General features: G+C 39.5%; 1 protein-coding gene across 3 annotated transcripts in view; it reads right to left on the bottom strand.

Annotated features, from left to right (window-relative positions):
* The window catches only part of RPS6KA6 (ribosomal protein S6 kinase A6), a gene marked incomplete at both ends in the record, with an annotated part of 161,943 nt that extends 148,967 nt beyond the window's left edge, over positions 1-12,976 (bottom strand). The window contains one exon of one of the 3 annotated variants that reach the window (XM_081221584.1): positions 12,890-12,976. In XM_081221584.1, coding sequence (XP_081077710.1) covers positions 12,890-12,976 — 87 coding nt within the window. Of the gene's footprint in view, positions 1-11,128; positions 11,210-12,889 lie in introns of those variants that run through there. The other 2 variants (XM_081221586.1, XM_081221585.1) reach the window with 2 other exon arrangements.
* Positions 12,977-14,316: the final 1,340 nt, after the last annotated feature.

Genomic DNA, 14,316 nt, shown 5'->3' with positions numbered 1-14,316 from the left:
TTTTGGATCATCTTTACTATCATTATTCTGAATTCTTTTTCAGGTAGACTGCCTATTTCCTCTTCATTTGTTAGGTCTGGTGGGTTTTTATCTTGCTCCTTCATCTGCTTTGTGTTTTTCTGTCTTCTCATTTTGCTTATCTTACTGTGTTTGGGGTCTCCTTTTTGCAGGCTCTAGGTTTGTAGCTCCCGTTGTTTTTGGTGTCTGCCACCAGTGACTAAAGTTGGTTCAGTGGGTTGTGTAAGCTTCCTGGGGTAGGGGACTAGTGCCTGTGTTCTGGTGGATGAGGCTGGATCTTGTCTTTCTGGTGGGCAGGTCCACGTCTGTGGGTGTGTTTTGGGGTGCCTGTGGACTTATTATGATTTTAGGCAGCCTCTCTGCTAATGGGTGGGGTTGTGTTCCTGTCTTGCTAGTTGTTTGGCATAGGGTGTCCAGCACTGTAGCTTGCTGGTCGTTGAGTGAAGCTGGGTGCTGGTGTTGATATGATCTCTGGGAGATTTTTGCCTTTTGATATTACATGGAGCTGGGAGGTCTCTTGTGGACCAATGTCCTGAAGTTGGCTCTCCCACCTCAGAGGCACAGCACTGACTCCTGGCTGCAGCAACAAGAGCCTTTCATCCACACAGCTCAGAATAAAATGGAGAAAAAGTAGAAAGAAAGAATTAGTAAAAGAAGGAAAGAGAGAGAGAAAGGAAGAAAGAAAGGATAAAATGAAATAAAATAAAGTAAGATAAAATAAAATAAATTTATTGAGATAAAAAATAAAAAATAATTATGAAGAAAAAAAAAGTAAAAAGTAAAAACCAAAAACAAAAATACAGATGGACAGAATCCTAGGACAAATGGTGAAAGCAAAGCTATATAGACAAAATCTCAGAAAGAAGCATACACATACACACCACAAAAAGAGGAAAAGTGGAAAAAATAATAAATCTTGCTCTCAAAGTCCACCTCCACAATTTGGGATGTTTCATTGTCTATTCAGGTATTCCACAGATGCAGGGTACATCAAGTTGATTGTGGAGATTTAATCTGCTGCTCCTGAGGTTACTGGGAGTAATTTCCCTTTCTCTTCTTTGTTCGCACAGCTCCCGGGGCTCAGCTTTGGATTTGGCCCCGCCTCAGTGTGTAGGTCATGGGAGGGCGTCTGTTCTTCGCTCAGAAAGGACGGGCTTAAAGGAGCAGCTGAGGGCTTCCCTAGTGGCACAGTGGTTGAGGGTCCGTCTGCCGATGCAGCGGATGTGGGTTCGTGCCCCGGTCTAGGAAGATCCCACATGCTACGGAGCGGCTGGGCAGGTGAGCCATGGCCACTGAGCCTGTGCATCCAGAGCCTGTGCTCCGCAATGGGAGAGGCCAGAACAGTGAGAGGCCTGCAAAAAAAAAAAAAAAAAAAAAAAAAGATGCAGCTGATTCAGTGGCTCTGGCTCACTCAGGCCAGGGTGAGGGAGGGGCACATAATTCAAAAAGAGTCATGTACCAAAATGTTCATTGCAGCTCTATTTACAATAGCCAGGAGATGGAAGCAATCTAAGTGTCCATCATTGGATGAATGGATAAAGAAGATGTGGCCCATTTATACAATGGAATATTACTCAGCCATAAAAAAGAAACGGAATTGAGTTATTTGTAGTGAGGTGGATGGACCTAGAATCTGTCATACAGAGTGAAGTCAGAAAGAGAAAGACAAATACCGTATGCTAACACACATATATGGAATCTAAGAGAAAAAAATGTCATGAAGAACCTAGGGGTAAGAAAGGAATAAAAACACAGTCCTACTAGAGAATGGACTTGAGGATATGGGGAGGGGGAAGGGTAAGCTGTGAAAAAGTGAGAGAGTGGCATGGACATATATACACTATCAAATATAAAATAGATAGCTAGTGGGAAGCAGCCACATAGCACAGGGAGATCAGCTTGGTGCTTTGTGACCACCGAGCGGGGTGGGATATGGAGGGTGGGAGCGATGGAGACGCAAGAGGGAAGAGATATGGGAACATATGTATATGTATAACTGGTTCACTTTGTTATAAAGCAGAAACTAACACAGTGTTGTAAGGCAATTATACTCCAATAAAGATGTTAAAAAAACCTATAGATAACATCATAAAAAGAGTAAAATAAAATAAACTCAAAATGGATTAAAGACCTAAATGTAAGGCCAGACACTCTAAAACTCTTAGAGGAAAATATAGGCACAACACTCTTTGACATAAATTGCAGCAAGGTCTTTTTTGACCCTCCTCCTAGAGTAATGAAAATAAAAACGAAAATAAACAAATGGGACCTATTAAATTTAAAAGCTTTTGCACAGCAAAGGAAACCATATATAAGACAAAAAGACAACCCTAAGGATGGGAGAAAATATTTGCAAACAAAGCAACTAACAAAGGATTAATCTCCAAAATATCTGTGCTTTTGAATGTTAACTCACCTTTATCAAGACTCAGTGTCACATCTTCTCTTTTTTCCTTCCACCTTACCACACACAGACTTCTATCTATAAACACTGTCTTACTTAGGTATCTGTTCCATTCCTCTATCACACTGTAAGTTCCCTGAGGAAAGGACCATGCCTTATGACTCTTTGTAACCCCAATATCTAGCATATTATCTAGAATATAATCGATCCTGGAAAAATATTTGTGGAATGGAATGACTGAATTTGTAATCTGAATGAATTAAATGTAAAAATAACTTCAGTAATAAGTAACTGCTATAGGTTTTCCTTAGTTTTTATTAATTTTCTTACTTGAAACATTTAAAATCAACTTTGAAACTTAATTTCATGAAGTATTTCCAGTAGTCATTTTCCTTATCATTTCTGACTCAATTTTAAAATCTAAGAGCCAACAGAAATTGAACTTCTTCAAAATCATTTTAAAAACACATAGCTTTGGTCACTCATAAGATATTTTTTTTTCAAAAAAAGGATAAATTCTTGATAATTCATATATTGCATGGAAGTTATTTCAAAGGTTCATATTTTTTTCAGTAAGGTTCCTAACCCTAAATTTTGTCAGCAGATTAGTACAAACTTAACTTTGCAAACCACATTTTAAAGCCATTTGTCTAAATTGGGCCCCATAGGCTATTTTTTTATATTATTTTATTTTTAAAGGATTGTTTAAAACATATGCAATAGAGATTATAAAAGGCAAACAAACTCTAAAATATTTATCTGACTCTTAACAGAAAAAGTTTACCACTCCTTGGTCTAAACTATAAATTTTTTTTAGTAATTAGAAGAATTTACTTGTAAAAATGCACAAAAGTGTACCAAGTTGGCCTAGCAAATAACAAACTAAAATTATCTACTCTATGGGATTATAATTGCTGTAGTACACACAAATATTGCTTCATCCAGATTATATTCATAGTTTCATACCACTCAACCTGTATTTTCAATTTACTTTTACTCCAATGTCCCTTGTAACCTGTAAATTAAAAAAACAAAAAGGCCAGCAGAATGGATTCTTATTTTCCATGCTTTTTGAAACCAATAACTTTATTGACAGAAACTTGTGACAATCACCTCCCTTAAGGCAGGAAGAAGAGTATGTTAGATTTTTAGAAGTTGTTAACCTTAATAAGAGACTAATGAATATTTAGTTCACTTTTTGGAACTGGCATAATTCAGTCAAATCATTTTCAGTATTTCATTGTGCCATACTAAGTGTTACAAGGATTTAAAACAAACAGAGTCAAGTACACTGCTTTTTAAAAACAAAGAATCTAAAAATGTAAAAACTGAAATAATGATGATGACATTTCTGTTTCTCTCGAATTAAAAACAGACAATGACTCTAAAGTTACTAAATTTATTCAATTGGGATGAGTCTTCAAAATAATACCCTAATTCCGGATCACTCTGTATCTTCAGAGACGTTATTTCTAGAAAAAGAGTCATGCCATGGCCCTCTTAATAATAACTCTGCAACACAGAGCCCAAAAGTTTAAATAAAAGGGCCTAAGGCAGTCCTATGTTATCTAGCCAAGCCCATGTTTCCCAGTGACTGCTTACATGTATCTGTTAAAATTGGTCACATATGCTATTATTTATCTTGCTACCCAGCTTCTGAATAATCTCATTATGAATACAATGAGGATAAACCTGATTTCAAAATTTTACTACTACTGCTACAATAGCCATTTATGTTCTCTGCCATATTTTAGCATACACCTCAGAAACTTGGAGGTGAAATATACAAAATCAAACACAACCATCACTAGCAACTTGAAGGGTAACTTGCTAACTCAGAAAACCAACATGTAGACTCTTCATTATTTCTATATCAATAACTAAGAGACCCAAATTCAAAGACAATTCATTAGGAAAATATATTTCCTTTCCCATGTAGCAAAAATGACTGTAGAAGAGCACTAAATAAAAGCAAAAGGGACACATGCCCCCAAATAATAATCTTCCTCAACTGCCATAATCTACTGCCAGGAGTGGAGGTACATAAAGCAAAAATAAGACAAATAGAATTGCCGTACATACTGAGGCTCCACTCTTGATAGCTGATTTGAATAGGAGGAAATCTATTAATATTTTTTAAAACTATCAATATTTTTAAAAAGCAAAGGAGTTGGAAGGGGTTATCAGTGAAACTGTGAGTAATTTCACGGGAGTATGGAATTAAGACATTAATACCCCAGAAAAATTAAAATTTTAAAAAGTTTTCTGTCAGCCTAAATTTGTTGGTCTTTGTGACATAATATACTGTCCTTTCAGACATTTCCTTGTGACTATGAAGAACAGATGGATATACAGTTAATCGGTTTTCAATTATCACAGTAGAAACCTGGAGCAATAACCAAATGAATCCTATCTAGTAACTAACACAATAACTTACACAGGTAGGCATTTAATGATCATTTGCTTAATTAATGCATGCAAAATAATATTTAGAACCAATTAAAACCAATCTAAGTATCATCATGCTTTTATAAGGACTGGTAGTTGTGCAAATGATAGGTTACTATGAGTTGAGCTAAGCATATCAATATTATATATACATTAGAAGGTATCTGTGGAACATTTTAAAACTTTGGTCCAGTGACAGTAAAGCAGCTTCCCTGGTTACTGTTCAGACAGGAATATGTTTACTCTGTGTGGTTGAAATCAGAGCTAATGACTTTAATGGTTCTAAATAGCTCCAAAATGTTCCCCATGCTAAGGCACTGGCCATCTGGCCAGTCTCATATGAACTACAACATATGCTTTGGAAATTTTACTTTCAAAGGATACATGTATTGTGTGTAGTACAGATGAATGCACATATATACATGACATGTGTACACACATAGCATTCTTTAGCAGTAATTCTTCTCACTGTAGTAACTTCTTAGAGATATGAGGTCCATGAAATTTCATTAAAATATAACCTTGGGGAATGTGAAATAAGTTTAAATTGTCCATTGAGTTATTTATCTGGCTAAAAGAAGCACTTTGTCTAGGACACCTAAATCTTAGAGTTATTTGGTTGAAAACAAGAAATTTATTATTCTTGTCAAATATTATACATAAAGAACATTTTATTTACTTCTTAAAATAATCAGAGATAAACACATTAATTTCCATTTTATATATGAGGAAACTGAAGACCTTTACTCTGCTTCTGTACTTTTCTCAGAAATCAGTTGAGCCTATTTGTGTGTATCTATTTCTGGGTTCCCTATTCTGTTCCATTGATCTATGTGTCTATTCTTCCAATACCACACTGCCTTAATTACTTGTTACTGCATTACCATCCCATATAGAGTGATTTCTTGCACTTTAGTCTTCTTTTTCAAAATTGTTATAGATATTCGAGGTCCTGTATTTTTACATATCAAATTTAGAATATACTTGTCTATGTCTACATAAAACCTTGTTGGATTTTACTGACCTTCATTTTGAGTAAAAATAGCTATTGAATCAGCAGCTCTGATTTACTGATCTGACATGGTTGTCAACAACTTGTCTGTATCTTCTCCTTATCTTCAATATCGTCCTTATGAGGGATACAACAATGTATAGAGGAAAAAGCATGAATTTAAAATGATCTACGTTCAAATTCCAGCTCTGCCTTCCACTGATTTATATGTCTTTCTCATCTGTCAAAAAGATGAGATGTATCAAAAAGATACACCTTTTCTCACCAAACTGTTTTGAAGAGTGAATAAAACTGAAAAGATAATACATGCTCAATAAACATCATTTATTTCTCCCTTAAGTTAAGAGATACATTTAAGATGGAATGGAGTCCAATGTCTTTTTGGGTAAAAAAATTTACATTGGGTATTAAAATTACTATTTCCTCTTAAAGTCTGCCCCCAACCACTTTACAGGAGAGACAGACAGGTCCTATAGTAAGAATAATTATGCGTCGCATTTGAAATTTTTGTTAGAGATGTTATAGGATATTTTATTCACAACGGAATCACTATCCCCTTACTTAGCCAGGAATAAGGTGTGCAGATTATTTAGCTTCCAAATTATAAGGATAAACTGTATCAAAAATCAGCTGGGACACTATATTTTTTTTTCTCTTATGAAAAAGCAAATTCCTCAAAACTACACAGCAAGAGCATACAAGACAGTTCAAATACTTCCTTTGCCCCAGTCATATCTTAGAACAACAACAGAATAAAACATACAGAAAAACATTACAATTCACAGAAAATTTATGTTAGAGCTAATTGCTAGCTTAGGAACTGATATGTTTTTCTCCTGTTGAATAATGAGAACTATATGACTATTTCTCTTTTTACTTTGGCCTAGAGCTATGTTTCTTTATCCTTGGCTATACATCATAATCATCTGGGAAATGATGCCCAGGCACCCAACAGATAGTTAAATATGAATCTCTGTGTTAGGCACTAGCATGGAAAAAAATTTTTAATTCCCAGGTATATCTGATCTATAGTCAGAACTGAGAACTACCAGCCCAAGGAAACCTGAGGCCAAATTTGCAATTCAACTATATTTTAAATGTGTAGCAAACCTCTAGAACCTGCTTACCTGTGTTCTAATTCACACTCCAACTCCATCCTCCATCCTTTCCATATACCTTCTACTTTATGTTTTCCTGTATCCTGAATATCAAAATTATTTTTATTGGATTTTATTTCCTATAAACTATCTCAAATACTTTGTGAAACGAAGCAAGGAATAAGCAAAACACACTCCCTCTCTCTCTCTCTCTCTCACTCACACACACACACAGTAGGACCTACTTCAAATGTACAGATACAAGTTAAAATCAAGCAGCAAAATCAGTTGCATAGAATGCCTCCAGGGCAATTCAGAAAACATCTCTATTACCTATAAAAGCCAGTTTAAGCTTAGCTCTAAATCTCTCTCCCATTCAACTCCCTTCCCACCTAAAAACAAACAAAAGAAAACAATACAGACAAAGAAAAAAAAACTACTATCATGAAGAACAGTAAATAATCTTTAGAAATAACATAAATGTGTAAATATTATACAGCAAATTCTGACAAAGTACTAAAATGTAAGACCTCAAGATTCGAAGTACTTACCAGATCCTGAGAACTGCTGCTAAAGATAATGACAGCATCCACCAAGAGAGAAATAACAAGAAGGGAAAAAATCTTATATTTCCCTCTCAAAATTATAGATGAGTGAGACTGAGAGGGGTGGTACTGAAACAACAATATGGCCTGAGAAAGCAACGGCACCAAGTCAGGCCTTATTTTGGAATGGTGAGGTAATGATTACCTTTCAAAGAAATAATCAAGGTAGGGAAATATAGAGGCCCTGCTCTGAAGGAACTGACCTGAATATTTCCAGACCAGACTGGTTCAAAGGAAGACAGTCTTGGAGAAACTGGGAAGGCACCAGTGGTGGTGAGGGGTCAGGGCCCTGTTGGCCACTGCCCCCTTTATAGTCCAAATAAACCTGGTGAAAGTATATAAGAAATACAGATGTCCCTGTTCTCTTTTCCACATTCTAGAAAGAAGCACCAGTCACTATTTTCAGCACAGCCCTCTGCACTGGGGGCTGCTTTTAAGATGAATATTGATAAAGCAAAAATTACAGGCCTGAGCACCATTTTAAAAGCACTGAAAAACATTTTAGCTAGTAGTAAGTGCATTCACCATTAGTAGTAAAGATTTTAAGCATGCCAAGCATAACCAGAAATCTTTAGAGTGGCTTGTTCTTGGTCAAGACACTATGGTGTGTGGGGGGGTCATTTTAGCTTTCTATCTCCCTATGCTGCAAATATCTATTTATATTAGTCCAGTGGCTAGCATAGACCCTTTTATTGGCAGACAAGCATTAAATATCTGTTATGTTGAATTAAGTCCTACCACAACACTCCTAATTTCTCTTACTCCCCAACATCTAATCAGTTGCCAAACTATTTTAAGTCTTCAAGGTATCTCCCATCAGTCTTCTCCTTTTACCCCTTCTGTCCTAGTTTCAAAAATCTCACTACTACTTCCACTGATTAATATTCCCTACCCTCAGTCTCTCCCCAACTCCAATCCATCCCATACACTGCATCCGTTATTGCCAGCACAGATCTGGTCATGTCATTCATGAACTCAAAAAACTTCAGTGGCTCCCATTTACAGAACAACACTGAAAACCCTTAAACTAGCTTTAAAAGCCCCATACAATCTGGGCCTTGCCTACCTTTAGATGAATACCTCACCTCACACTATATCCCCATTCTCACATCACAGACTTATATCCTAGCAATATCAGATTCCTCCTTCCTCCAAGAACTTCTCCATGCCTTTGCTCATATTGTCCCCATCCACCAGAAATATGTTCCTTTAATCTGTCTGTGAAAATATAATCCACTCTCCAATGCCCTGCTCGAATTCCACCTCTTTCACAAGGCCTTACTAGATCCATCCCTAAACCACCACCACAACCACCCCATTGTTGATGGTCTTGTGATGTGTATAATAGCAGTTTCTGTGCATGTCTATCTAGCCCACGTGAATGTAAACCCATGGGGCTGGGATGGGATTCAGGATGGTATATCTTTAGACACTTCACATTATAATGCTATGTATTGCACTGCCTTGTACCCAATAAACACTTCACGAATTGAAACAATTCCTACCATGACAAAAGTTCAGAATAGGAAAAAATAAATGTCAGTGAAACACCTCACTGGCCAGTTATAACCAATTAAATTATTTGTCTCTCTTTATCCCCCAAAGTAGTCCTAAATATGACTTAATATTTCATCCTCAATCATCCTGTGATTACAAATGTGTTCACCATACTTAAATGAAATAATCAGATCTACGAAGGAGGTCTTAAGAAAAACTGCTCATAAAAGGGAAAGCTGGAGCTATGACCATGGCTATCTAAATCCCAAGGTTTTAATATAGTTGACAATAATTCGGAGTTTAGGGGCACAGCAAGGGGCATGATGATGACTGTGGGGAAAGAGAAGGAACTGGAGACCTACTATGTGCAAAGCACCTTGCCAAGTGAATTAAACACAGTACAGTATTCAGTTTTTACATAACAACTCTTGAAGATGGTTCTTCTCCCATTTACAGATGAAGAAATTGAGGCTCAGAGAGGTTAGGTAACTTGCATTGGGCCACACAGCTAGTATACGTTGGAGGTGATATTGGAACCCAAATTAAACTGGCCTCCAAAGCACATATTCTTTCCCCTATTACTACAGGGTCTCATGAAGTTAATTAAAACTAGCAGTTTTTCCCAATCTGCCATATATTTGACATCCTAGTTAATTTTTTAGAGTCTGTGGCTTTAGCTCCAAACTGTTTTTAGCAGTGAAGTGTATTACTTTCAAAGCTAACTTCCTTAAACAAAAGCAGTATTGCTAAAGAAATAAGTACCAATTAAAATTTAATATAATATGATGATATGATATAATATACAATTTGAAAACTCTATAGTAAACTCCATCAGGAACCAAGCACTCCCTCACCAAAACACAAAACACACAAACCATGTACATGGTACTACCTCATGAAAAGTCCACTTTACTAAAACAGGCTATTCTTAATGACCCTTGTCCAGGAATGACCAATACCTATCACACCTCCTAATTCTTGTTTGAAACCTCTGAAACATTTTCCCACAGGACAATTTTACAAACAGTGATTAGGCTCTTCATCATTATACCTCTTCCCTGATCCTGATAGAATCCAGGCAACAGGTAAAATATGGCTGCCTGAGGGTTGATATCCTTTGAAGTCCCTATTCCCAGTAGACCTAATTGAGACAGTCCCTGTAAGAGTTCTCACAACCAAAGCTTCTTGCTTATCCTATTTCCCCTCTCCCAAGAACCCTCTTCTCAGGAGTCAATAGAGTCCATATTTCCCTTTTTCAGGCCCATTCTTCACCTCTCACTGGAGCCAACCTAATTCTTGTTTGAAACCTCTGACACATTTTCCCATAGGACAACTTTACAAACAATGATTAGACTCTTCATCACTATACCTCGCTATTGTGCACTGGTCTAAAAATGTAACTATCCTTAATAATCTTTTCCTGTGAAAAAAACATGTTAAGAGTCTAAACAACCAACTCTCACACTTCTGAATGATAATTCAAAGGTTAACAGCTGCCCATGAAACAAGACAGGTAAAACATTTTGAAAAACACTCCACAATATATGATAGTGTATATAATCTTTAATTTTACCAAGATTTAACACACACAGAAATAGACATTAAAGTTTCCTTTGACATTAAAGTTAACAGATTCTTACTTACATTTTCTTTAAGGACTCCAACACATTTTCAAAAAAAATATGTTCTACAATGAAAGCACCCTTAGTCCTAAAAACTATCACGACTGAGGGCTGCAAAGCTCATGCTCAAGGTTAACATTTCTAAAGCCAACATCAACAAACATGTAATTAAAATAAATATAAATTCTGGGAAGTAAAATTGTTTTCTTCTTATCAAAAGAATACCATTATAAACAAACATCAATAACAACAACAACAACAACAACAAAACCCTCTTCTAAGTACTAAGCAGGTCTAAGCAGATTCAGATGTAGCATTTAGTTTTCACCAAGAATATTTTTAATTAAGTCACTTGCAGGGTTAAATCTAACCAATCATAACTGTTTTAGACAAAGAAGGCAGACATACTATCTTTACCACATTACCTTCACCTTTCGTTTTACTTCATAGGGATTAACAATTTCCACTCCAGTATTTTTCCAAATTGCTGAGGTAGAGAGACCCATTGTTAAATCTCTATAATACCTAAAACATACTGCAAACAATAAAAAAAACCATATGCAGTAATTACAATTTAAAACATTTCTACATTCAAAGTTAACAAAAATAATGAGTAGCATGCGAAAGCCCACCCCCCACCCCATCCCAACCTTATATCCAAGCATTTAACTGTTTTTATAAACCAGATGCCTGGAACTACAAGTCAATAGATTACATACATAAATAAAACAAAATTCCTCTCCCCTTGAATAGTCTTCTAGAAAATTATTGCAACTATGAAACATTCCAAGAATAAATAAACCCCTCTTCATTTATCCTGTTCTTAAGAGATGTAGAATATTAAAATGTACTTAGGAATTCCTTAGTGTACTAGTAAAATATTTCCTATAAGTAGAGAGGGTTCAACTTTAGACTCCTTCCATATTTCCACTACATTTCTTGTTAAATGTTATTCTGGCATGTAGCTTTAAACCCAGTTCAGTTGGAAATTTGAAAAGAAAAAAGAACAAGTTAGACAGCAGTCCAACGTGTATTTTTAAGGATGAAGCAAGTACTTCAAGACAAATTTGCACCTAGAGATGTGGAGGCTTGCGAGTCCTACATCAAAATATCCTACTGTGAATCAACTTGGCATTCAATATTTTTAGGTCTGTGATTGTGATGGTCTCTACTGTACTACTAGGCTGTCAACAATTAGGTTATCAGAAAAAGATCTGACTTTCTATCCCCAAAGTCTCGTTTTTGTGTTTAAATGCCTCTTGCTTTAATAACAAGAACAACAAAAACAACAAAGCAGCAATAATAAAAGCAAAGTACCTGTGCACATCTAAGTTCTCACTGCACAGCTGACCAAAGCCCAACCAGAATAGTTTCAAAGTAAGAAGAGCGGGAAGAGAGGCGAACCAAAATACTTCGGTTGAACCTCGCTGTCTTACCAAAGATTGGTCTCATAAGGGCTGGGGTTTACTTTGTGTGTTCTTTTACTGACCAATGGGGCGGGGACAACAGTTGGGCAAGGGAGAAGGGGAGGGAGGAAGAGGGCAGTAGAATTCAGGGGACCACAAAGGGGACTGCAGAACATCACCTGAATATAGATAAAGAAACCTCGCCTCCAGTTAACTTCCACTTAGGTTGTTACAAAGAACCACAATAAGCCACAAAGAAATGAGAAAAGTCAGGAGCACTCATCCCTATGTGCAAATCTCCCCAGAGTTTGTCACCTTGCTGTGTTTCTGTTGCGCTGGGTTCCTAAAGCACCCGGGGTTCAATAGAGAGCTGCAGTCAGCAGCTGTCCCCCAAAATGTTCCCAACTAGCAAACTTGGCGCAGCGTAGAAAGAGGGACACGCGGAGCCAGACGAGGCACCTGGAGCATCCCCCAGTTCCACTTCAGGTCGCAAAGTGAAGAAACTTAGTCGCAACTCTGGTGTGGCCCACGAGGCAGTCACTCCGCCCGAGGCCGACCCCGGGCCCGGGCTGCACTCACTCCCAACTCGAGAGCCCGCCGCCCAGTCCCCGCCGGCTCCCAGGAGAAAGCGCGGTTTGGGCAGAGCGTGCTCCGCCGCCCCGCAGCCTCAAGGAGGCTGGCCTGGGCACCTCGCTTGCCAGCCCCACGCCCCTTCTCTCTCGGGCCCCCGGCAATGGTCCTGAGAGGAGGAGGGTGGCAGCTCCAGCCCCTCTTGGCCACCGCACTAACCTCGCAGCTGCTTGCGCTGCCTCCGAACAGCTCCATTTCTTGGTCCCAGAGCTCGTCTTGAGGAGCGAACGGTAGCATCGCCCCTTCAGGAGCACTCGAACAGGAGCTGCCAACCGCCCGCGCGGCCGCGCATCCCGTCTTTGGAGCTTGCCTGCCACTGCTGCCGCCGCTGCCGCCGCCGGGATCCCCAGCCTTGCCTTCTGCGACAGCTGCCCTCGCCGTGGGGTGCCTCAGAGACTCGGAGCGAGGGGTCGCCGCCGCCGCAGGCTGCTGCTCCCCATAGAGAAGACAACTCTGTGCTGCCTCTCCAAGAGCTGCCGCTCGGCTCGTGCTCACCACTGCCGCCGCTGCAGCCGCCGCGACAGTCGCTCAGCGGTGACTCCCCCCCCCCGCCCACCCCGCTTCCTCGGGCCCCCTCCCAGCTCCCAGTTCTGTCAATATGGCGGCAGCGGCGGCTTTACCTGTGCGGCGCCTGGAACCCCCCACCGCGGCGGCACAGCAGCGTCACCCGAACGTCAATGGAGATTCCCCAGCCTGGGGTGAAGGGGGGGTGGGAAAGAGGGGCGGGGGTGGGTGCGGGAGACCGCGTGGTGGGGGGGTGGGAAAGAGGGGAGGGGGACGTGCTGGGCGGGGGAGGCGGGAGAGGAGTAGTAAAATCCTCTGCTAGCTCCTCGGTAAACCTGCGCTCTCCACGGAGCATGCGCGACGCTGTTCACACATGCTCAGCAGGCCTTCTCAAGTCCACCGAGCAGTCTTGCCGGCGGGAGGATTCCCAACAAGGTTGGGGGAACCGGGGACCCTCCTGAGCGTTGGAGGGGTCAGTGTCAGGGGAGGACTCCAGGAATATCTGCTTGCCGGGCTCGCAAAAGCAGGTGCCCTATACACCGAACCACGCCCGTTTTGGTACTTAGTGACAAATACTAGGGCGGGGGGGGCGGTTAGTCCATTTTACATTATCCTCCTAGAAGCTGGAGACAGGAATAAAATCCGTTTAAAATAAATCAATACACCTGCGCTCCCTAACTCCCGGCCCCCCACTTGTTCCGCTCACGGTGTTGATGTTTACGCTGGTTGTCTTCATACTATTGATGACACACAATGTTTCCAGTATTCCCATACACCACCACTTATCGGACTCTACTTGTGTCAGTAAAGGCAGAATGTATGAAGCTAACCTCACCTCCACCCCGCTCTGAGGATACTGGACCTATAGTGACAGAAATTATCATTTTTCTCTCTTCTCCAAATCAAACATTTACTGCTTTGCTACTCTAAGCCACACGCTGTACTAGGCGCTAGCGATTTAACTGAGATAAAGTACAGCCTCATACATGGGAGATGATCAAGATCCTGCTCACGGAAATACTTCAGAACTTAAAGTTAAAAAGTTATTCCATATTTGACACTTCAAAGAACTT

The sequence above is a fragment of the Mesoplodon bidens genome (assembly GCF_964165515.1).
Source record: "Mesoplodon bidens genome assembly, chromosome: X".
Taxonomy (NCBI): domain Eukaryota; kingdom Metazoa; phylum Chordata; class Mammalia; order Artiodactyla; family Ziphiidae; genus Mesoplodon; species Mesoplodon bidens.
This window is presented reverse-complemented; position numbering and strand designations above follow the sequence as displayed.